General features: G+C 36.9%; 1 protein-coding gene and 1 pseudogene across 2 annotated transcripts in view; both read left to right on the top strand.

The window, feature by feature from the left end:
* Nucleotides 1-24,838, top strand: part of KLHL1 (kelch like family member 1) — a 355,540-nt gene that overhangs the window by 317,254 nt on the left and 13,448 nt on the right. For both annotated transcript variants that reach the window (XM_077767989.1, XM_077767988.1), the window contains one exon: nt 16,707-16,919. In XM_077767989.1, coding sequence (XP_077624115.1) covers nt 16,707-16,919 — 213 coding nt within the window. The remainder of the gene's footprint in view (nt 1-16,706; nt 16,920-24,838) is intronic.
* LOC144234667 (large ribosomal subunit protein eL33 pseudogene) lies at nt 8,215-8,547 on the top strand (annotated as a pseudogene).

Genomic DNA, 24,838 nt, shown 5'->3' with positions numbered 1-24,838 from the left:
CCAGTGTGAAATGCAAACAAAAGGAAGAAAAGTTAAGTTTGGCTGTAACATAATGAGAGAGAATGGCAGCAAGGATTGGAGAGAAACGCAGGCCCCAGGTCATACAGCAACTTGGCTAAAGTGAAGCTGTTATAAAAGGTTGCGAAAGGGCTGTGACATGGTTGCATTTCATGATGATCACTCTAGCTGAAGAATAATTTACAATTTTCCAAGGAAACTATAAAATTATTGGAGTCTCATCACACTAGTAGACTGGATACCGCATATTCTAGTGGCCCAAAGGGATTATTGGATAAGCCATGTCTCAGAACTAGAATGTGGAGCAATGGAAGACAATTCATTTGGGCTCCCTGTGGAGCAAGGCTGCTTCCAGACCTCTCAGTCTGGCATATGCCATCTTTTGTGATAGACCCCTCACTTTCCTTCTCGTCTCCACTTTTACCCGCTGCCTTCCAGTGTTATACCCAGATTGCAGTATCCTCAACGACTAGAGACCACCGGGGAGACCGAGTCACGCATGCAAAGGCAAAGGGCTTTATTACGGGCTCGAGCTCGGGCTCACAGACTTTACCAGTGGAGTGGATCCTTGCTGTGAGCCCCGAACAAAGGCAGAGTAGGGTTTTCATGGGGTTTTGTAACAGGGGAATTACAGAAGTTGTTGACATAGGAACAGTGATCCAATCATAATTATACAACATTATTGACAGCGGGTTTAACCATACACATTGTCTAGAGTATTTGTTACTTTTGGCGAGACCCAATTGCAACATTTAGAGTACTTTTAAATTCAACCAATTACAGAGCGAGTCTAGGGTCTTTTTCGGCGCCTAACGGGTTAACTTTAACATTAGGTAACAGAGTTTTATCTATAGTTGCTGGCCTTTCTTAATTGGGTGTTGCCAAGGTAGTATGGTGGAGTGATGTGATGGGCAGTTTCTTCCGCCTTGGGCAATGTGTAGCTGCCTGATAGTTTCAGGGAAACTGAAAGGCCTTCTAGTTAAGAGGGGAAACTTAAAGCCTGTTATGGAGTCAGTCTGGTTTAGACTTGTGTCCTTACACCAGCGCGCTCTGCCCCAGCCATACTGAATCGCTCAGGTTTCTCAAACATGTCCACATGGTACACACACTTTGGCCCTTTCACAGACTCATCTCTCTGCTTCCATTTCTTTTCCATTGTTTTGGTTTTTTTTTTCCTTTGTATCTTGTGACTCTGTACTCACTACCCTCTGTCCACTTAGTTTCTCTTCTCAAATTTTCACCACACCTTCGGATACATTTGAAATCTCTCCAAAGTGACACAACTCCAGCCTAACACAAGCCTGACTCGTTCTCTATGCGCATTAAATTCCATGTAGCAAGATCAATAGTAAAAGGATTCAGATGATTGCACTTGAGAATAATAGTGTCAGGAAGTATTAAAGATGCATTAAGATTTTCTTTTACCCAAATAAAACCTAAATGAGAACATTTATATTATTTTCCATCATCCAAAGCCTAGTTCAATCTGCACCTTTCCATAAATGACTTTTTTAACTTCACCCATTTAAATTTAATCTCTTTTTGTTTTGTGTCCCCAGGACACATGATTAATACTTTTTTCTGCCATTTGTCAAAATTTTATTTCTGTGGAACATAGGTGCTTTTTCTTTGACAAATTCTATAGATGAATCGCCCTTTTTCAAGAATTGGAAAGCAGCACTTAATTCATTTTTTAAAAATGTACAAACCTGTACTGGCCATGGTAATATGCCAAAGAAAATAAATCAAATCTGCCCTCAGAGAGCTTACATTATGTTAAAGGGAAATAGGAAGCATCAAAGGAAGGAAATGCAGAATTGTAATCACTGGAGAGGAGTTGCTGGCAAGGAAACATGCAGGTAGTATGTTCCATTTCTCCCAGGAGTTAGGTTAGTAAGTTCTACCAAGTTTTGGAATATGGTTAATTGACCCAAATTTCTGTGCATGTTTACAAGCATATGTTTCTTTTAAAAACTGGGCATGTCCTAGTAATTAAAGATAAGTGCTATCAGACTTCCAGATACAACCTTGCTTACCAGCCATGTTGCAAAGTCAGCAAATCTCAGACTAAATTTGCCACACGTATCCACATTTTATAGCAGCAGGGACAAGAGCAGTTGTACAACCTGTTGCAAGCTTCCTGAAATTCGGCTCCCTGTGCTGTAAGATACTCTAACAAGAACCTCTCACGAAAGAGTTCCCTGAAGAGCAGATGTTGGACTATTCTGACAGCAGCACTGACAAGACTTCTCTTGGGATCAAATTAAAGAGTTTTCTATCAATTGAGAAACAAAGGATCAAACAGAGTTCTGGGGCCAGGGAGCTTCTTCAAAGGTTTTATACTGTGGGGGTTGTGAAATTCTTATATTTTTATTATGCAGGGAAAGGGATTTCTGAACATAGTTTCTGGGTAACAATATGCTGTGAGTGAAAATTATGTTTTTAATATTATAGGCTCAGTCAGGAAGACCTTTAAATATGGCGATAATAGTATTGTAAACAGTTTCTGTAACCATGAAACTGGTAACCGAAGGGTTAATGGAACTACTCTCACCTGCAGACTAATAAGAGCAGCTGTGATGTTTTACCCAGAACTTTTTATTTTGCCTTTAAATTTCCCTGACCCTCTTGCTTCAGGAGGGTAGATTTGATACTTGTCTTTCCGTCTCTTTGCTTGGCTGCCTCTAGAATACATTGTTTCCTTGTTGCATACGTCATGTCTTAGTGATTGTCTTTGCTGCACATCTGGCAGAGGAACTTAAGTTTGGTTACAAATTTGGTAAACCAGGCAAGAGCTCTTTGCCCTTGGTTTGTAGGTCCTCATCTGCTAACCAGCGTCAGGTGATGAGTCCATGCAGCAGCCTGGACTCTGTCCTAGGGACCATCCTTGGGGCCCCACTCCTGCTGTGGCAAGGAAATGGTTTTTGATTTCAGTTTGGACAGACGTCTCATGGTAGGTATTTTGTGTGCAACCACAGGTGAGCTTACGTCTTCTCCCTTTTATTTTGGTTTAGAATCTTTCACTCATTTGGTTAACCTCCAAATATGGACTTGCATTCTTTTGGCCTCTTTTCTTGCTTGATTAAGAAAAGACTGACTAGGAAGCCATTACAATCAGTAGGTCAAGTTCTGACTTTTAGGGAGGAACCAGAGCTCACATAGGTATTCTGGGCTTCATTTGGTTTGGTTATGGCTGCTGCTTATGGTAAAAAAAAACAAAAAAACAAAAAAACACCCTCGTTCTCATTGGAGAATGGGGAAATGATAGTTTGACCCCTGCATGCAACCCTTTGGGCTGTATTTTTTTAAAATTTGGCGATCGTTTTTGCACAACGCTGGTTGGACACAATGTTTATTAAACTCCAGAGAAAAATGACCAATTAATGGATCTACAAATTGTAATACCAACTTGCAATTAGATTTGTGTTGTAAAGGGAGATTTTTGGAAATTGGGCCTTTAACATGTTGTTTGTATCTTGTTTATATATTTGTATGTGTCTCCACGTATGTTGTAAATGTGATATTCTCTCTACTGCTGGATGGTATTGCTAAAATTAATTTGCAAAAAACCTCTATGTAGTCAGTTTAAAGGTAAGCACTTACAAAAATTGGGTATTCTAAGACTCAGAAAGATAAAAACTAACCCAATTGTTTTGCAAGTTCATATGATCTGGGAAAATAATTCAGTTAAAGCTAATTTAAGGTTGTTTTAATTTAAAATGGACATGTCTTCAGAATTATCAGCATTACATATAAATTTTTATTCTGTCTATGCTTACTGAAAATCAGATAAGTTCATGTTATCTCCATTGAAATGTTCATCAGAAAAGAAAAAAAACTTGGACTTTGTCTAATGCCTCATGAAGTTTATGGGTGATCTAAATATAAATAAATAAATATAAATAATTTTAATACATGTAATTAAGACTACGGGAAATAATAAGGGAAACAACTCTGTATGCAAGGGAAATGAGACTGGGTATTTAAAAAGGGAAAACTTAGGACAAACTCTGAATGTAAATAGGACAACTGTAGAAGGTTTAGGGGAAGGGAATATTTGGGAAGGAATTTTGTACGTGGTTCAGACTGATTAAGATTATGGAGATTAGTACATAAAGTAGTTTATTAAGGAAGAGAAGGAAGTATAAGAGAGCAAGATTAGGAAGAAGTTGAGCAGTGATGCAATATCAACAGAAGCATTAACTATTCTCTGAGGAGTTCCAAAAGTTGAATTACCCTCAGAACTATTCTAAATTTGGGCAAAAAGGCTGGACTTTTATGACAGTCATAGGATGTGACCACCTGGGCAGAGGGCATGCCCTTGGCAAGGCAGCTGTCTTCAGTCAAGGTGATCCCTGATGGCCTCCGAGAGCTGAGGACTCTTGGCAACCTTCCTGTAGCTGAGAGTCCTTCATTCCTGATAGAGATTCTAGTCAGCACATCACACGTCCGGCACAAGAACTCAGATCCAAGCGGTGCCCTGGATGTCCTTGTCTCAGTAAGTACATATCAACATGGGAGATGACAAGGAGGAAAAAGGAGGGACTGCATACATTTTTAAAAATTTGACCTTGTTGGAATAAATGAGTTTTAATATCAGAGGTACACCAGTATAAAACTGGAATTTGTTTTTCCTCTGTGTTAAAATGAGTTTTCTTAGATTATTGGTCTAAACTCTAAACAAAGCTTTTCTTTAAGCCTAGAAAAAAATAAGTGTCTATGTTTTGTCTTCATTAACTGTTGATTATGTAACGTTGACTCTTCTCAATATTAAAAGAGCTAAGTTTTGTTAACAACTATGTAACCCTCTGTATTTGCCTTTAGAATCAATAGATAATCATTAAGTTTTGTAATGACCTACAATTTTATTTAAGCATGTGCTTTAAAACCTCCTGATATTTCATAAACTTCCCAAAATTCAACTTCCAGATAAAGTATTTTTTGACTAATTAGGCTTATTTCTTTGGTACATCAAATTACATGGGAAGCATTGTCAGATGAGTGATGATAATCCTTCTTAAGTTTTATTATCTGGTTGAATGTTATAACTATTCCAGAAACTATAAAAAATCCATACATTCTACTATAATTATCATCACTTGTAATTCTAATTATTAAAATGTTGTATGCCACCGAGTTTCCTTGTCAATTTCATTGTAATGACAAATATAGGTCTCTGATACCTTTAATGTCATAAAACTCAACTAAGTATTTCTAGAAGTAATAGGAAAGCTGCATCCAAAGAGACTCTTGTTTATTAGAACATTGCTGTTTCTCTAAAGTTTGCTCTTCTAGACTTAAGGCTATCTATGACTTACATAAATTTTAAAAAATATTTCTTTGCAAACAAATATGAAACATTTATCATTCTCTCCTTAACATCCTTCCAGAAATCAAAAATTCTCAATGAGTATTCTCATGTTTCCATGACAATGTATTTATTCGCAGGAGTTCAATAAGAATCCAGTCCACTTGTAAAAGGACACAATTGGAAACGTTTGTTTGACTGAGGTTTGGCTGCACAGTCATATTTGAAGGAATTGTTCATAGACTCAGCTATAACCAAATAGTTTCAAAGAGCCAAGGTTGACTTTATGAAGCCAATGAAGCCCCTTGGAAAAACTGTCCTGGTACCTTGTTTATAGGATTCCCAGGAGCCTTACCAGGGGAGTAAAGATGGTTACTTCCTTAGAGGTGCAGAAACTTCAGGATATTTAGGGGACTTATAGATGAAAGGAATTCACTCAGATCTATAGGTATTGCAGGCTAAGCCGGATAGCAGTTATTGTCTTAGCTTCTTAGCCTTGAGAAACTGTTACAAATTCAATCTGAAGTTCTTTATGAAAATTTCCAGCAAGGGGCACATGGATGGCTCAGTTGGTTAAGCATCTGGCTTTGGCTCAGGTCAAGATCTCACCTGTTTGTGAGTTGGGCTCTGTGCTCTGTGTTGGGCTCTGTGCTGACAGTGTGGAGCCTGCTTGGGATTCTCTCTCTCTTCCTCTCTCTCTGCCCCTTCCTTGTTCGCATGCTCTCTCTTAAATAAATAAATAAATGAATAAATGAATAAATGAATAAGCAAGCAAGCAAGCAAGCAAAAACAAAGGAAAGAAATCCAGAAAAGTTGATTTAAAAAAACGTAACCTCTATGGTCAACCAGTATTCTTGCTGTGCTTATGTAAATAATGAAGCCAAGTTTGATACATTGGACTTATTTTACAAATTAGTCATAATTTGGCTATATTTGGAAATGAGGCTGATTTTAAAGAGATATTTTGTTTCAGTAACATGTTTTTATGGATGTTAGATTCTAGCTCTGATTAACTGTCTTTGAATGTTTGTTGTTTGCCTAAACAAACTGGACTGGATACTGAATTTTCTGTTTTCTCAAATATCTGACAAGACTCTCCCAACTAATGTTTCCATTTTTTCCCATTTTCTTGAGTTGGAATCACCAAGAACGAAAACTGCAAGTTTTTCTTTTCCTGAAGCCCTGGTAACTGAAACTAGACAACTTGAGGTAAACTTCAGAGAAAAAATTGCTACATGGTCCATGTTTAGACAATCTTCATGACTATTGCTATGTAGGCCACTCAGATCACCAGACACACAGATAATTTAATAGTTTTATTCCAGCCATCCCAGTCTGATGGATCTGCCATTGGAAAATCCAGACACTGAGATGTTTATGGACGGAACAGTTTCATGGATCAAAGACGATGAAGAGCTGGATGTAGTGGTGGCCCGTCAGCTACTGTGCACTGTTGAGGGCACCAGAAATACTACTGTGCAGGAACCCAAGGGCAGAGTTGGGCAGATCAAGCTGCCAGGTTAGCAGTCCATACAAAAGCTCCAAAAGACCCTGTAATGGCTTTAGTCCCAGACATAGATGTAATGAAATAAAAGCCCCAATATTCCTCAGAATAGCTAAGGAATGGGGTTTGGACACCATGCTGGCAGTAAAAGAACAACTGGAAATGTGTTGAATTCTTATCCCAGAACACTTTGTGGAAGAAATGATTAACCACATTCCCTAAAGTGTCCATTATAGGCAAGATACTACTCTTCAGTGGACCCGGAAGTGTATTGCTGGTCTCAGTCTTCAGAGAACTATTTAAAAATGTGACATTGTGCTAAAAACAATACTAAGGCTGGGCTTTCTCCACTTTAAAAGGTATACAACTTAGAGGCACCGGACCAGGAGAAGGCAGGCATGTAGACTTTACCATGATGCCAGAAACAATAGGTAATTTCCAATATTTGCTAATATTTGTAGACCCTTTTACAAACGGGATTGAAGTTTTTCTATGACCTTCAGAAAAGGCCTCAGAAGTTGTCAAAACAGTGTCACGCAAAATCATTCCTAGGTTTGGATTTCCAGTAACAATGCAGAGCGGCACACTGGACCAGCATTTGTGGCAAAAGTCACACAAGCAGTCTTCAATGCCTTGGACGTTGAATGGAAATTACATATTTCCTGGAGACTCTATCTCAATGGNTTTGTGGCAAAAGTCACACAAGCAGTCTTCAATGCCTTGGACGTTGAATGGAAATTACACATTTCCTGGAGACTCTATCTCAATGGAANAACCGCGAGATCATGACCTAAGTGAAAGTCGGACGCTTAACCGACTAAGCCACCCAGGCGCCCCAAGAGTGGCCTTTAAAAGGAGGTAGGGGTTAGGCCCCTGTGAAATGTTGTATGGAAGACTCTTTCTACACTCTTCCATGACTTAGAAGTCCCTGATGGGGCTTACATTAGGAAATTGGATAATATCAGTACATTCAAAACAGCAGGTTGATTTACCCTACAGATATTTCCTTATACCTCCCGAGTTCTGGAGACTCGCTGTTATTAAAGACGTAGAAAACCAAGTAGGTGGAGTACCAACTCCAGGCCTGTTGGACAGGACCTTATGAACTGCTGTTGACCACCTGTTCTTCAGTGAAACTAAAGGGAATTAAGCCATGATTCGTCACACTCAAATGACAAGAATCCACAGGTTCCCTATACACAGGCAGCAAGGAGAGCATTTAAATATCCCTCCTTGGTCTAGCAAGTCTCTGATGGATCTAAAACTACTATTTAGGAGAACTGGCCTGAAGAAATCAGTCAATAAGTATAACAAGATACTCCTCTTTCCACTATCTTTGAACCTGTGGAGGCCTGCTGGGAACAGGACTCCTGGAACGACAAATATGTCTGGAAGGTTGTGGTCCAAAGCCATTTTTGCTGGCTATAAACGGAGTCTCAGGAACCAGAGGGAGCACACAGCTGTTCTTAAAGTTCAAGGTGTTTATGCCCGAGATGAAACTGAGTTCTATCTAGGCAAGAGATGTGCTTATGTGTACAAAACAAAGAACAACACAGTGACTCCTGGTGGCAAACCAAGTAAAACCAGAGTAATCTGGGGAAAAGTAACTCATGCTCATGGAAACAGTGGCATGGTTCGTGCAAAATTCCGAAGCAACCTTCCTGCTAAAGCCATTGGCCACAGAATCCGTGTGATGCTCTACCCCTCAAGGATCTAAACTAACTGAAAAGTAAATAAATAAAGGTGTAGATTTGTTCTCCTGTAAAAAATAAAAAAGTCTAAGAAGATACTTGTTTACAACAAATCTCCCCTAGAGCCCTAGATAAAATAGACTGATAACCAAAGTACAAAAACTTTGGTAACGCAGAATGTTGGGTTTCAACCTGGAACTAAATGCTGCATTCCTCTAATCCCAATCTTCCCTCCATTTCAGCAGAAAGTAAATAGAGAGGTCATCCTCCCAATTCCCTCAAGAATGAGCAGTGATCAAAAGACAGTGGAGATGGAAACTTGTAACCAAAGAGTTAATGGGGCGACTCTCACTTGCAATATTTTTTTCATTATTTTTCAAGTTTATTTATTTATTTATTTATTTTGTAAGCAGGGGACAGAGAGGGAGAAAATTCCAAGCAGGCTCCATGATCAGCTCAGAGTCTGATACTCAGCTTGATCCCATGAACCATGAGATCATGATCTGAGCCAAAATCAAGAGTTGAACACTTACCCAACTGAGCCACCCAGGTGCCCCTCAGCTGAAATATTTAAGCAGTTATTTTCCACTTGACTTTAGATTTCCCCTACTCCTTCAGAAGGGCAGGTTTGAGGCTTGCCCTTCTGTCTCATTGGGCTGCCTCTGCAATATGCCCTTCCTTTACTGCATACTCTGTGTTTTAGTGATGGTCTTTGCTACTCATCAGGCAGATGAAATTAGGTTTGGTTACAGCTATCCCAAAATATGCACTATTGATAAAGTATCACTATTATAAATTATAATAATTTACTCTATATTATATAGTATGAACTATTGATAAAGCATAAAGTTATTTAAGTAACTCTTCCCAGGATACAGTTTATAAACAATGTTAATTTTTTTGGAAAAAGACAAAGTGAGATCAGGGAAGACTTTCTAGCATAATTCAGTGCATGTGAACTAATTGAGAGATGAATGAGAAGTAAGATAGCTTATGTAGGAAAAGGGTGTTTAGGGTAGAATGCATAATGACACACAGGGCTAAAAAAGATGTAGTGCTATATCAGGAACTTCTAATTGTCTCCTAATACTCAGTCACTCTTTTTTTTATGAAATATAAATACTCATTGTTAATTAAGCTGATAGCCACCTAAAATTAAAAAAAAAAACATATTTCAATACCTTATCAATTACTTATTGCCATTGATTATGTTTGGTATATCAGAAGTGAGCTGTGCAATTTTTAAAAAATGGACTCTACCAATACCAAAACATTGCTATAACTGATACATGAAATCACCAAAGCCTCAGGCTATAAAATCAGTGTACAGAAATCAGTTGCATTTCTATACACCAATAATGAAGCAACAGAAAGAGATATCAAGGAATTGATCCCATTTACAATTGCACCAAGAATCATAAAATATTTAGGAATAAACCTAACCAAATAGGTAAAAGATCTGTATGCTAAAAACTATAGAAGCTTAAGAAGGAAATTGAAGAAGACAAAGAAATGGAAAAAACATTCCATGCTCATAGATTGAAAGAACAAATATTGTTAAAATGTCTATTACTACCCAAAGCAATCTACATATTCAGTGCAATCCAATCAAAATAGCACAGCATTCTTCTCAGAGCTAGAACAAATAATCTTAAAATGTGTATGGAACCACAAAAGACCCTGAATAGGCAATGTAATGTTCAAAAAGGAAACCAAAGCTGGAGGCATCACAATCTTGGACCACTTTCTTATACCATACACAAAAATTTATTCAAAATAGATGAAAGGCCTAAATTTGAGACAGGAAACAATCAAAATCCTAGAAGAGAAAACAGGCAACAACTTCTTTGACCTCAGCCACAGCAACTTCTTAGTTGACACGTCTCTGAAGACAAGGGGAATAAAAGCAAAAATGAACTATTAGAACCTCATCAACATAAAAAGCTTCTGCACAGCAAAGGAAACAATCAACAAAACTGAAAGGCAATTGATGGAATGGGAGAAGATATTTGCAAATGACATATCAGATAAAGGGTTAGTATCCATTATCTATAAATAACTTAGCAGCTTAACCACCTGAAAAACAAATAACCTAGGGAAGAAATGGCAGAAGACATGAAGAGACTTTACCAAAGAAGACACCCAAATGGCTAACAGACCCATGAAAAGATGCTCAACATTGTTCATCACCAGAGAAATACAAATCAAAACTATATTGAGATACCACATCACACTGGTCAGGGTGGCTAAAATTAAAAATCAGTAAACAACAGATATTGGCAAGAATATGGAGAAAGGGGAACCCTCTTGCATTGTTGGTTGGAATGCAAACTGTTGCAGCCGCTCTGGAAAGCAGTGTGGATGTTCCTCAAAAAATCAAAAATAGAATTACCCTATGACCCAGCAAGAGCACTACTAGGAATTTATCCAAAGGATAAAGGAGTAATGATTTATAGGGGCACATGTACCTAATGTTTGTAGCGGAACTACCAACAATAGCCAAATTATGGAAGAGCCCAAATGTCCGTCAACTAACTGATGAATAAAAAAGATGTGGTTTATATATACAATGGAATGCTACATGCCAATGAAAAAGAATGAAATATTGCCACTTGCAACAATATGGATGGAGCTGGAGGGTATTATGCTAATTGAAATAAGTCAGTCAGAGAAAGACAGATATCATAAGTTTTCACTCATTTGTTGAAATTGAGAAACTTAACAGAACACCCTGGGGGAAGGGAAAGAAAAAAGATTATTACAAACAGAGAGGGAGGCAAACCATAAGATACTCTTAAATACAAAGAACAAACTGAAGGGCTTGGGGGGATGGAGAAGTGGGTGATGGGCATTGAGGAGGGCACTTGTTGGGAAGAGCATTGGGTGTTTTATATAAGTGATGAATCATGGGAATCTACCCCCAAAGGCAAGAGCACACTGTATACGCTGTATGTTAGCTAGCTTGACAATAAACTATATAAAACAAATGAATAATAAAGATGTACTAGTTAATTTTATTTATTTTGAGTATATTTGATGCACATAGTGGCAGTAGTTTCTGGCATACAAGATAATAACTTAACTTCCCTTTATGTTATGCTCACCACAGGTATAGGTACCATCTGTCACCTTCCTTAAAGCACTGTTACAATGTCATTGACTATATTCTCTATTCTGTGCCTTTTATTCCCATGACTTATTCCTTAACTGGAAGCCTGTGTCTCCTCCACGCTGTCACCAGTTTTGCCCACTCTCACGCCCTTTCTCTCTAACAACCCTCAGTTTGTTCTCTGTAGTTATTTAATTTTTAAATTTATTTTTTTGGGGGGGTAGGAGGGGGCAGAGGAAGAGAAAAAGAAAATATTTTTAAAATTTTTTAAATATTTATTTATTTCTGAGAGAGAGATTGAGGGTGAGCAGAGGAGGAGCAGAGTGAGAGGGAGACGCAGAATCCGAAACAGGATCCAGGCTCTGAGCTGTCAGCACAGAGACCGACATGGAGCTGGAACCCACAAACCGTGAGACCATGACCAGAGCCAAAGTCAGATGCTTCAACCAACTGAGCCACCCAGGCTCCCTTAATTATTTTTTAACATTTATTTATTTTTGAGATACAGAGAGAGTACAAGTGGGGGAGGGACAGAGAAAGAGAGGGAGACACAGAATCTAAAGCAGGCTCCAGACTCTAAGCTGTCAGCACAGAGTCCGGCACCGGGCTCAAACCTATGAATGGTGAGATCATGATTCAGCTGCCCCAGAAAGAAAAACATAAGCAGGCACGATGCTCATCATGGTGCTTGACAAGGAGCTCAATCCTAGGACCCTGGGATTATGACCTGAACCCAAATCAAGAGTCAGATGTTCTACTAACTGAGCCACTCAGACACCCCTGTTCTCTGTATTTATAGGTATGATTGTTTTTTGTTTGTTTATTAATATGTGGACTCTAAAAAAAACCAAAACAAGACGAAACAGAAAATAGATTCTTATAGGAAATGGGTGCACTCCTACTTTTTTCTTTTTTCTGCTGTTCGTACTGTGGTTGTGATAGCAGGGGCTACCTCAGCAATCAGCACAAGAGGGTTTGCAGGGAACGCTACAATGGGGTTATAGCATTACTGTACATTTCCCAAGAAAGAAGTTCTGGCAACTGTTTTTTTCACACTGTCTTGCAAGGATATTTGTAAATCAAATAGCTATGGAAGATAGAAACACTGTCTTTATTTGGAGCAGAGAGCAGATTTGTTCCTTGGCCAGAATAATAAAGATAATGGCTCCTTTCACAGCAAAGTTTGGGCAGTTTGGTTGGGAGCCTTCTTTAAAGAATTAGCATCTCCTTGGGGTGCCTGGGTGGCTCAGTCGGTTAAGCATCCTTCTTCCGCTCAGGTGGTGATCTCACAGTTTGTGGGTTCGAGCCCCGCGTCGGGCTCTGTGCGGACAGCTCAGAGCCTGGAGCCTGTTTCAGATTCTGTGTCTCCCTCTCTCTCTCTTTGACTCTCCCCTGCTCACGCTGTCTCGCTCTCTCAGAAGTAAATAAAACATTAAAGAAAAAAGAAATAGCATTTCCTAAACTTACTGTTCCTTAGATGTGAGAAAGGCCAAATCCCACTGCATGTGCAGTGTTTGTTTGAGCCTGTTCTCCACCCACTGCCACTTGGCAGCGGAAAAGAACCAATGTGAACATGAAGCTCATGCTGCTTATTGTCCTGTGAACAGTAGCATTTTTTTTCTCCAATCTAGGAGTCTGTGTCTTCTTCCAGCATCTATGAAGCTATGCTAGACTAATTTGTCAGATTTCAAGTAGTAAATGAATTTCAGATTCCTCACAGTTTTTGACAAAGTGTCATACTCTACTGATGATATGGTTTAAAGTGGGAAACAGCCTGGGTCTCCACACATTTGAACCCATCTCCTTACTAATACAGGATTTGTTTCCTGAAGCTGCTATATTTTATTTACTACAATATTAAATACATGACACTCACTCAGATGGGCACCTGGCAACTCGGTCTTTAAACACTGAGACCTGGTTGCTCAACCTGAGAGAAAACACATCCGTGGGCTGAATAAACAGACAAGTTAGGGAAAGTAGCATGGGAAGGCCCAGATTCTTGCCATTCTCTGCAAAATTCAGAAGAGTTTACTTAAATCAGGGATATTTTTGATCTCCTGCCAGTTCTTGGCATGCAAGGGATATATTGGTCAATATCATAACAAACTGAACTATGACCCTGATGATTCCCAGAATGTTATTTCTGTCTTTTTCTCATTGAGCAAGAGTGAAATCCCAGTGCGGCTGCATGGCACACGAGCCCTTCATTCCCAGGCTAATCTTTTCATCTACCAGCTGCATCTCTTCTTTCCCTCCTTCACCACACCCCCCTTCTATCAATATGACATACCTGCCACTCTTTATTTATCACCTGCTGTGACCTTTCATGCCCCTTGTCTTTATGCATAATGTTTCCCCCTGCATGTAATGCTTTTCCCCGTTTCTTCATCTTACAAATTTCCACTCATCTTTCAACTCTAAGTTAAAATGTCACGTTTCCTTTCTCGCTGTGAAACTGTCAGCTGACACTTCCTATCTTGTCAGTACATTTACTTCTAGCATCAGATTCTCCTCTGCTCTTCCGATTCACAGCATCTAATTTGTCATTGGAGTGAAACAAAGCAGGGAATCAACCTATGTTATGATTAAACAGTTTATGAGGGCAGATCTGAGAAGATAATTGTCCATGAAGTTACATGTATACATAATTGCCTTTATTCTAACTGCTGGAGAATATACTGTTTCTATCCCTTGGTTATTTTTATAACTTTAAAAATACTTATAGTAATAGTTATTATTCTTATATATTGTTGCATTTTAATTCACAGTCACTTAGCAAATTTGTTTCAAAATAAGTGAATTAGAGATAATGTTTGATAACATATATATATATTTTTTTAATGTTTCATTTATTTCTGAGAGAGAAAGACACACAACATGAGCAGGAGAGAGTCAGAGACAGAGGGAGATACAGAATTGGAAGCAGGCTCCAGGCTCTGAGCTAGCTTTCCGCACAGAGCCTGATGCGGGGCTTGAACCCACAAACCGTGAGATCATGACCTGAGCCAAAGTCGGATGCCCAACCGACTGAGCCAGCGAGGCGCCCCTGATAGCATATATTTGTAAAGTACATAATTTTCAAAACCTTACAAGTATGAAAATACATTAGTTTTAACAAGGAATTCATAAAGCAGTCCAAAAGGACACTATTATCTTTTACACAAATTACAGTTTTCTCATGTCTTTTTCAAAGTTCATTTTTGAGGAAAAATTCAGTGCATTTACTCTTATCAAGTAATTTTGCCTTTGTATTAATCAGTATATTATATTGAAATTACAGTAATTTCATAGTTCACCTGTGGACTATATAATACCATATAGTCTATATAGAAAAACATTACAAGGGACATGTACCAAATGAAAGAAACCATGATAACATAGCCTAGGCAGCAGTAGGTAATTTATAAAATAATAGCTACCATACACCAAACATTTATGTTACAAAAGGGGCTGTCAAATATTATGTCATTTTCATTACCATTACATAAATTTCTTTCTTGTATAATCCCTGTGTTACTGGATTTTATTAAGGGAGGGTTACACAGAAAAAAGACTGAATGAATAGTGGTTTGAAATATACATAATTATATTAAAGAAGTCATTGATGTTGTAACTTGTGCACTTTTCAGGACTATTTAATTTCCAAATAAAAGGCTATACTCCTAGGCTCAATATTTGACTTCTACATTATAGAAGTAAACAATATGCTTAATTATCATTGGTTTCTATATACATTTAGCTATATATTTGTATGTTAGTATTTTAAATAATTTCAGAAAAAGAAAATATGTGGTATATTATTGCACAGAAATACTGTATTAGCAATGCTGGGGTCAGCTAAATCAATACTATAATTTGTCAGTGTAGTGTGTATAAATAAAAGAGTAGCTTGAAGTCAACAATTTTTTTAAATGTTTTATTTCTGAGAGAGACAGAAACAGCGTGAGTAGGGGAGCCTCAGAGAGAGAGGGAGACGCAGAATCTGAAGCAGGCTCCAGGCTCTGAGCTGTCAGCACAGAGCCCGATGCAGGGCTCAAACCCACTAACTGTGATATCATTACCTGAGCTGAAGTCGGACGCTTAACAGATTGAGCTACCGAGGCACCCTAACAATTCCTTTAAAACAATAGGAAAAAAGAGGGGATACTTTTCTTATAAATTCTGTGCCAGGGACTGTACAAGATGCCTTATGTGAACATAGTTAATAAGTAAAATTTCTGCAAAAAATATTTGTGTTAATAATAGCTCATGATTATAGCATACTTCTTTAGAGTTAGATCTTCACAGAAATAAATGAAGTTCCGATTTCACGAAGTGTTTAGGATGATAAAAGCTTCTTAGTGAATATTTCACTTCTGGGTGTTTCTGTGAGTTAAACTGTCCAACATTTGTCCTTTAAAATGTTCCTATTGGTTACTTTCGACACACTGCAAACTGCGATGTGGCAGACAATGGTGAGTAATCAAGCAAAAGGCCCACAGCCATAAAGAGCACATTTGGGCAACTGGAAACATTTTATTATGCTAAGCATTAAGAGAAACATTAAACAGCTTTTTTAAAAATATGTATCTAGGAAATGAAATCAGTTTAAATGTCATATTCTAGAGTTTCTAACGAACATTAGTTAGCCTCCATTTTCATCCATTTGCAAATCTAAGACCTGAATGATTTTATATACTAAACAATAGTGTCTTCCCATACATTTACTTAAACTTAATACTATATTTTTCAGTTTCTATTTACTATTATATTAAGTATAATGTCCACTGGTAAAGCAAAAATTCCATAATATCTAATCTTATTAAAACACATTTGAGGGGCGCCCAGGTGGCTCAGTTGGTTAAACGTCTGACTCTGGCTCAGGTCATGATTTCATAGTTCATTGGTGGAGCCCGCTTCAGATCCTCTGTCTGCCTCTCTCTTGCACGCTTGTGCACATAAATAGGTAAATATTAAAAAACAATTTCAGACTCATATGGTGATAGAAAAAATATTTTTAAAGGACTTCTCCTTTTCTACATTTTGTCATTCAGACTACAATATTAAATCTTGTTTTTCTGATTGTGTTTTTAGGTTATATTCAGTTGGAGGTCGTGATGGCAGTTCCTGTTTGAGTTCAATGGAATATTATGATCCTCATACAAATAAGTGGAACATGTGTGCCCCAATGTGTAAGAGGAGGGGAGGTGTTGGAGTGGCCACGTGCGATGGTTTTCTCTATGCAGTAGGAGGTCATGATGCTCCTGCTTCAAACCACTGCTCCAGGTTACTAGATTATGTAGAAAGGTAAGATCTAAGGTCACAGTTACAGTGAGAGAAATAATGTGAATTATATTGATGCCTAATTTAAGTGGTTGTAAAAGCTGCATAATTTAAGGAAGGGTAAATTCTACTTTTTAAATCTCTTTGTTTGTCTCTTCATCTACCCCTCCCCTCATCACATGTATACACACTTTCCTTCCTTTTTTTTTTTTAATTCTAGCATAGTTAATATACAGTGTTACATTAGTTTCAGGTGTACAATATAGTGATTCAACAATTATATATATTACTCAGTGCTCATCAAGACAAGTGTACTCTTAAGCCTCATCACTTATTTCACCCACACCCCACACACACCTCCACTCTGATAACCATCTATTTGTTCTCTATAGTTAAGAGACTGTTTTGCTTATTTGTTTTGTCTTTAATTTGATTGTTTTTATTTTTCCTTTTTTTCCCCTTAAATTCCACATGAGTGAAATCATATGGTATTTGTCTTTCTCTAACTGCCTTATGTTGCTTGCCATTATCCTGTATAGCTCCACCCATATTGCTGTAAATAGCAAGATTTCATTCTCTCTATGGTTGAATAATATTCCATTGTGTATATGTACCATATCTTCTTTGTTCATTCATCTATTGATGGACACCTGGGTTGCTTCCCTAATCAGGCTGTGGTAAATAATGCTGCAGTACCAGGGATGCATGTATCCTTCTGATTTAGTGTTTTTGTCTTCTTCAGGTAAATACCCACTAGTGTGATTACTGAATCATACAATAGTTCTATTTTTCTCCACATCCACACCAACACTTGTTTCTTGTGTTTGATTTTAGCCATTCTACAGGTGTGAGGTAATACCTCATTGTGGTTTTGATTTGCATTTCCCTGAGGATGAGTGACATTGAGCATATTTTCGTGTCTATTGGCCATCTGTAGGACTTCTTTGGAAAAGTGTCTGTTCGTGTCTTCTGCCCATTTTTAATTGGAAAACTTTAGTGTTGAGTTTTATAAGTTCTGTATATATTTTAGATACTAACCCTTTATCAGATATGTCATTTGCAAATATCTTCTCCCTTTCCATAGGTTGACTTTTGTTTTGTTGATTGTTTCCTTCACTGTTAGGATGTTTTTGTTATTATTTGTCTGTTTTGTATCATTTTGTTTTGTTTGATGAAGTTCCAATAGTTTATTTTTGCTTTTGTTTCCCTTGCCGCAGAAGAAACTAGAAAGTAGTTGCTAGGGCCAAGGTCAAAGAGGTTACTGCCTATGATCTCTTCTAGGATTTTTGATGGTTTCCTGTCTTACATTCAGATCGTTAAACTATTTTCAATTTACTTTTGTGTATGGTGTCAGAAGGTGGTCCAGTTTAATTTTTTTGCATGTAACTGTACATTTTTCTCAACACCATTTGTAAGATAGACTTTCTGTTTCCCAATGGCTATTCTTGCTTCTTTTGTTGAAGATTATTTGACCATATAATTTCGGTTTGTTTCTGGACTTACTTTCATTCTTTTTGTTCTGTCATTTCCTTCCTAACTCCCTCCTTCCCTCTTTCCTCACTTCTTTCCTTTGTTTCTTCAACTTTTATTTAAAGTCTTGTAATTTTTTCCACAGGAATTTAAAGTAATATTTTAAAAGATCATTTAAAAGTTTTAAGTAATCTACTAAATCTATGAATATTTGTTAATTCTTTTTTAAAAATTAGATATTCAATTGCTCATCCTATTGTTCTACTACTCCCTTCCAACTCTCAAAGATGAAATATGGTCTTTGCTTTGTGTCAGAGCTTTCTTAATGGAAGACAGACTTATTAGAACTCTATTTCCCATAATCCTGGTCCTCTTTTAACTCTTCCTAAAAATGGCCAAGTGCACAAAGTTCTGGAGTAAAAATATAGGTTCTCTTTTCATTATCCCTAAAAATGCTTTCAAGTGCACAGTCTGCAGTCGAAAGGAACCCTGGCTTCAGGCTTGGTCCAATAACCCAAACACTTAGAGAACTAGTGAAACTTAAGATATTTCTTTTTTTCTATTTTTTCCCCCATGCTGATACATGGGGAAGTAAGAATAGGGAATACTGAGGTTAATTGTTACATCAACTGGGATAGTATAAGTAATTTTACTGTAATGAATAACTTTGAAACTCTCAATAACTTAATACCTTACTTTTTTTTCTTACTAGTGCTACATGTCCATGACAAATCCATGATACCATTGCTCCATTACTCAGAATAGCATATAGATTTATGGCTATCTGCACATAGAGGAAAGCAATAAGCTCAACACTGTTTCACTTCACCATTCTCTTGTCCAGTGAAAGTAAGAACAACAGCCGTTACAGTGAGGACAGTGGCTGGAGTACAAATAAATAAATGTATACTTTTATATACACAAACATGAAATCATTTATTTAAAACATACTGCTAACAGACTGACAGCTCCTTTACATTTTTCTCTGCTAACTTCTTGGGGAAATAGCAAATATAGGATAAAAATGATGTGGCTCCTATTTTTATTATAAATCTTACATAAATGTTACTAATAAATGATATTTCATTATTCTTTTCTAACTTTGCTGTGTCATGTATTGAAATGTTGTGAACAGAGGCATAAATATTGTAGTCTAGAAATACATTTATGATGCAAAATTAAACTTAAGTAAGCGTAGCTATTTTTTTATTTTTATTTTTTTTATTTTTTTATTTATTTCTAGGAGAGAGAGAGAGACAGCGTGAGCAGGGGAGGGTCAGAGAGAGAGGGAGTCACAGACTTTGAAACAGGCTCCAGGCTCTGAGCTGGCAGCCAGCACATAGCCCGACACGGGGCTCGAACCCACGAACCGCGAGGTCATGACCGAAGCGAAAGTTGGACGCTCAACCGACTAAGCCACCCAGGCGCCCCTAAGCGTAGCTATTTTAAGTTATAGGAATATAGTGGGGATGAGTAGCTTAAGTAATGCAGAAGCACACATTATTATCATGATTCTTATCCCAGCTCATATTATGTGTCATATTAATAGCATTTTTGTAGTTTCTATAACATATATTATATAGTGATTATTTCACATGTAAATCATCAATAAATCAAGATACATAATAGTATTCTGTAGGATTATTTTACACATATAATGTAAAGACTGGTTTTAAGTATATAATCATAGGAAAACAACCATTAGGAGTAACAAGTAGTAGTGTACAATGCTATGTATCATAGATTGATAGAAGGAACAAATTTTACTATATGACAATGAGTTCTTATGAAATCATAAAGGTATTATATAATAGTGATGCTAAAGTACAGTTATATAAGACATCAAAAGTTGTGAAGAGTCAGGCTGTCTTGAACACAATGAATGCTGGCATTTCAAATCAGAGCAAGAGAGAAGGCAAGGACTCAATAAGAACAGAGAGTTTAGAATAGTTGATGGAACAGTGAAAACCAATTTTGCAGCCAAGCTTTACTCTAGTAAGAGCATGCTAGTGGACAAAATTGATGTCCAAAAGATGCAGTAAGCTCTAGCAGAATTGCCCAGAAGGTACAATCCATAAGACAAAGCACATGTATCTATCTATTTTTTTTATTCTACACATATTGTTTTGGATATGTTTTCACTGTGCTAAATAAAGCTTAAAACTTACTCGAAAAAAAGAGGCAAATAAATAATTAGAACTTGAAGATCACAAATAAAACAGGAAACCAGGCAATGAATCCGAAAATATGCTCAAAGGCATCAGTTGCACTGCTGGCTAATAATAGATGAGGACCACCTTTGCCCTCCAATCTGCATCCCAGTTATAATGGCTGCAAGAGAAGGATATCAAGGTAATAGGAGCCTCTTAAATATGCCTTTGTAATGTTCACTCATTCTTCTTCCAATTTTTTCTCCATTTTGTAGCCAGAGAGATCTTTTCATAATGCAGATTTGACCTGAAAGCACAAGGGAGTTTTCCTTTGTATCCATTATCGACAATATGCTGAAAAAGTATTTTAAATCAATTTTTCAACATAGCGAGGTCCACATCCCTCAAATTTCTAACAAGGGAGATATACTGTAAATAGTAAAGTATATAGATGAATAGAAAGATAGGGATGCATGGAAGGATGGGTGGATATATGGATGGACTGATAGAAAGAGATAAATACATTTTTGTTTATATTTCTATTTTTGTGTGAACTCCCATTTCCATCATTATAGACTAAGTATCAGTGATTTATGTACATATATTTTAGGCATTTGTTTTATAGACAAAATTTTTGATAGGGACTATAATATTAAGCAACTTTTCATACATTTATTGAAAGTTAGATATTTATGTCTAATCCAAATACTATTAAAAATAAGCATCTATAAAATTTTTATGTTATTTACAATAAATATAAAATTTTTGTTCAAAGTTGTTCAAAGGAAATAATGAAAGTTAAGATTTGCTGTCAGATATAGGGATAAACACATTATTAATTTAATTAAACAATTTTTAAGTTATCATACACATCAATATATAAGGTAAGAATAGAATTTTGCTTTCTTTCCTTTATCTTCTTATTTCAACATTTTGGTTTGAATGTAATCCAAGAATTGTAGCAGTTCTCAACAGCAAAAACAGATGATCAAGAAAATTTTTATTTAAATTGTAAGCACTTAACTAGGCCTATGTGTAGCATATTAACATACTAACTCATATTTTGACATATGTGAGATCCTATATTTTCTACAATTTCTGCTCGAACTGTTTAAAGTTAAAATGTTTGATGGGGGTTTTGAACTTTTTAGTAAGATTTCTTCTTCTTCTTCCTAAGAGCTTACTGTTAACACTAGCAAAATGAGTGTAGCATAAAAAGACTAACTAGTGTGCTGTTAATGTTATTTTTCTATTATTGTGCACACATAATCTTTGCTATTTCTTTGATAACAAATTATGTTCAAATTTCTTGTAGACTTATATAAAACTTGGAAATTCTGATAGCCTAAGTATGTGGGGAACCTGCTTTACAAGTGCACGTAACAACTATTAACTAACACCACAGCTAAACTAATTTTGATATGTGATTAGATATTTGCCTCAATGGCTTATGAAGTGAGTGTTATCTTTGAAGTGGTCAGCTAAGGACAGGGATTAACAGAATAATCTGTTGTCCTTGGATGTCCTGCCTGGAATGCTGGCATAATAGTAATTCATCTGCGTGCTTTAAAGGAAGGAAGAGAACAATTCTGGACAAAGGTGGGTGTTCATGCATAGATGAAACCCCATGTCCTATACAGATGTAAGGATATTAACCCTGGTGTCAAGGTGCCATATCCATTTTCATGTTGAGAGAAGCTATTTAATACACAGTTTGGACTCGCACTGCTAATAACAGTTACCTATTATATTAGTAGATTAAGTGATTACATAATAAATTGCTCCTTAGTTCTGAACTGTTAAAAGGTATATACATACCAAGGGTATGTATGTATATACATACAAAGGGTAGATTTATTCATTCATTCATTCATTCATTTTGAGAGAGCTAGTGCAAGTGAGCTCCACCCAGCTCAAGTGGGGGAGGAGCAGAGGGCAAGAGGTAGAGAGAGAATCCCAAGTAGGCTCCGGGCTCAGCCCGGAGCCTGATGTGGGGCTTGATCTCATGACTGTGAGATCATGACCTGAACCAAAATCAAGAGTCTGTCATTTCATCTACTGAGCCACCCATGTGCCCCTAGGTATTTATTTTAAAAGCGAGTTTTAACCAATGTTCAGATCTCTTGGGTATGTTCCATATTCTGTTGACTGACAATAATTTAAATACTTTGTGAAGCTCTTCTGAGGAAACTACATCTACGGTATCAAATAGCTGTGTGGCTTATTCTTGCTTCCCCTAATTCTGTCAGCAATTCTCTTATCTTGTCCTCATGCCCTGAAGAGAGGATGCAATAAATATGATCTAGGTCAAAATAGGATTTTTCACATGCCTTCATAGAGCAGTGAAATAAATTGGAATCAAATTAACTTTTTAAAACATTTTTGTATAAGTACACAGGGAATGTTGAAAGGGGGAAATGAAATTTAGTTACCCCATCTTCTTTCCCAATGTTTCTGTTCCCATTATGTATTTAAGAGAAGTACCAAGAATGACTGGAAGAATATCAAGAAATACTTTTTAAAAGTCTATTGTAAAAGTGAAGATTAAGCACATAATCAATGTGAGAGCTGGGAACACGCAAACAACATTGGTAATGATTTTTTTCCCTCCTAACATTGTGCTTACTTTTCCCTCTCTGCCCTGGTGTTGAAATGGATACTCACTTCAAACCCATCTTACCTCACATGGGCCCTAAGTAATGGTACAGTTGCAATGAAATCAAAACAGAGAACGTGTCCTTAGAGAATGTGTGGAAGATCTTGTGTTGAAGAATCTATACTGATCAGAGAATAATTTGTAAGTTGAGACTGGATTTGAACTAAAAAGTTTTGTCTTGGATGGTTGCAGCCTGATATTTAAAGCACACTGAAGTTTTTTTAATTAATTAATTAAGTTAGTTAGTTAATCCTGGGAGAGAGAGAGAGAAAGAAAGAGGGAGAGAGAGAGGGAAAGAGAGAGATAGCAAGCATATGGGGGAAGGGCAGAGAGAGGGAGAAAGAGAATCCCAACCAAGCTCTGCACTGACTCAAATTAGAAAATAATTTCTACTGAATGATAATGAAAATATATATCAGATTTTGTGGGATGTAACTAAAGAAATTCCTTTAAAAAATATTCCTTTCAGTACAGGTTTTTCCAAATGCTTCACACTTGACTTCGTATTTCTATAAAAAATAAAGGTACAGAGTCGCACTATCATTAAAAGAGGTCTTGAGGCACCTGGGTAGCTCAGTTAGTTGAGCATCTCTGGCTCTTGATTTTGACTCAAGTCATGATCTCACTGTTCATGATTTTGAGCCCCACGTCCAGTTCTGGGCTGACAGTGCAGGTCCTGTTTAATATTCTCCCTCTCTCTGCCCTACCCGTGTTCACACTCTGTCTCTCTCAAAACTAAATAAACTTAAAAAAAAAAAAAAGAAGAAGAAGAAGAAGGAGTTCCCTAATTTTCTCAGANTGTTCATACTCTGTCTCTCTCAAAACTAAATAAACCTAAAAAAAAAAAAAAAAGAAGAAGAAGAAGAAGGAGTTTCCTAATTTTCCCAGACTCTCATCAAGATCTTACTAGAAATGTACATCATTGAATTCTGTTTATACCACACAATAAAACCCTTTAAGGAACCATGCAATTTAGGCAAGACTATTTGAATTAACAGGAAAGTTCACATAAAGAGAATTCCACATGTATCATAAATTGCCAAAAGACTAAGCCACTCCCGTGAATGTAACATGGGGTACTAAGTTTTAGCATTTCTAATGAAATTCTTAAGAAATTTATTGACTTAAGTGCATGTACTTAACAAGTTAAAGGAGCTGAAAAGCAAAGATTTAAACTTCAATCTCAAGTTATAAAAATTGGACTAAAACACTACCTAAATAGAAGTGAAATAGTGATGGAAATATATTAATAAAACATAAAGCAAACATGAAATTGAGAGGATTAAAAAGAAGCCTAAGTTATTTCTCTAAAAATATTTGCAAAAAATTTGTAAGCTAGTTGGTAGATTGTGAAGGAGAAGGAGAGAAAAATTACCTATATCAGAAATGAATAGGGGCCTCTGTGTGGCTCAGTCAGTTAAATGTCTGACTCTTGGTTTTGGTTTTGACTTAGGTCATGATCTCACGGTTCATGAAATCAAACCCCGTGTTGGGCTCCATGGAGCCCTCTTGGGATTCTCTCTCCCTTTCTCTCTCTGCACCTTGCACCTCTATCTCAAAATGATAAATAAACTTAAAAAATAAAGGAAATGAATGAGTGGGAATCACTATTATGTGACTATAAAAAGAGACTATTTGAATACTTATGCTCTTATTTGAAACTTTAG

This window comes from Crocuta crocuta, unplaced genomic scaffold, assembly GCF_008692635.1.
Source record: "Crocuta crocuta isolate KB4526 unplaced genomic scaffold, BGI_CrCroc_1.0 scaffold115, whole genome shotgun sequence".
NCBI classification, from domain to species: Eukaryota; Metazoa; Chordata; class Mammalia; order Carnivora; family Hyaenidae; genus Crocuta; species Crocuta crocuta.
The sequence above is the reverse complement of the archived record's forward strand: the minus strand, read 5'-3'. Positions and strand labels throughout refer to the sequence as shown.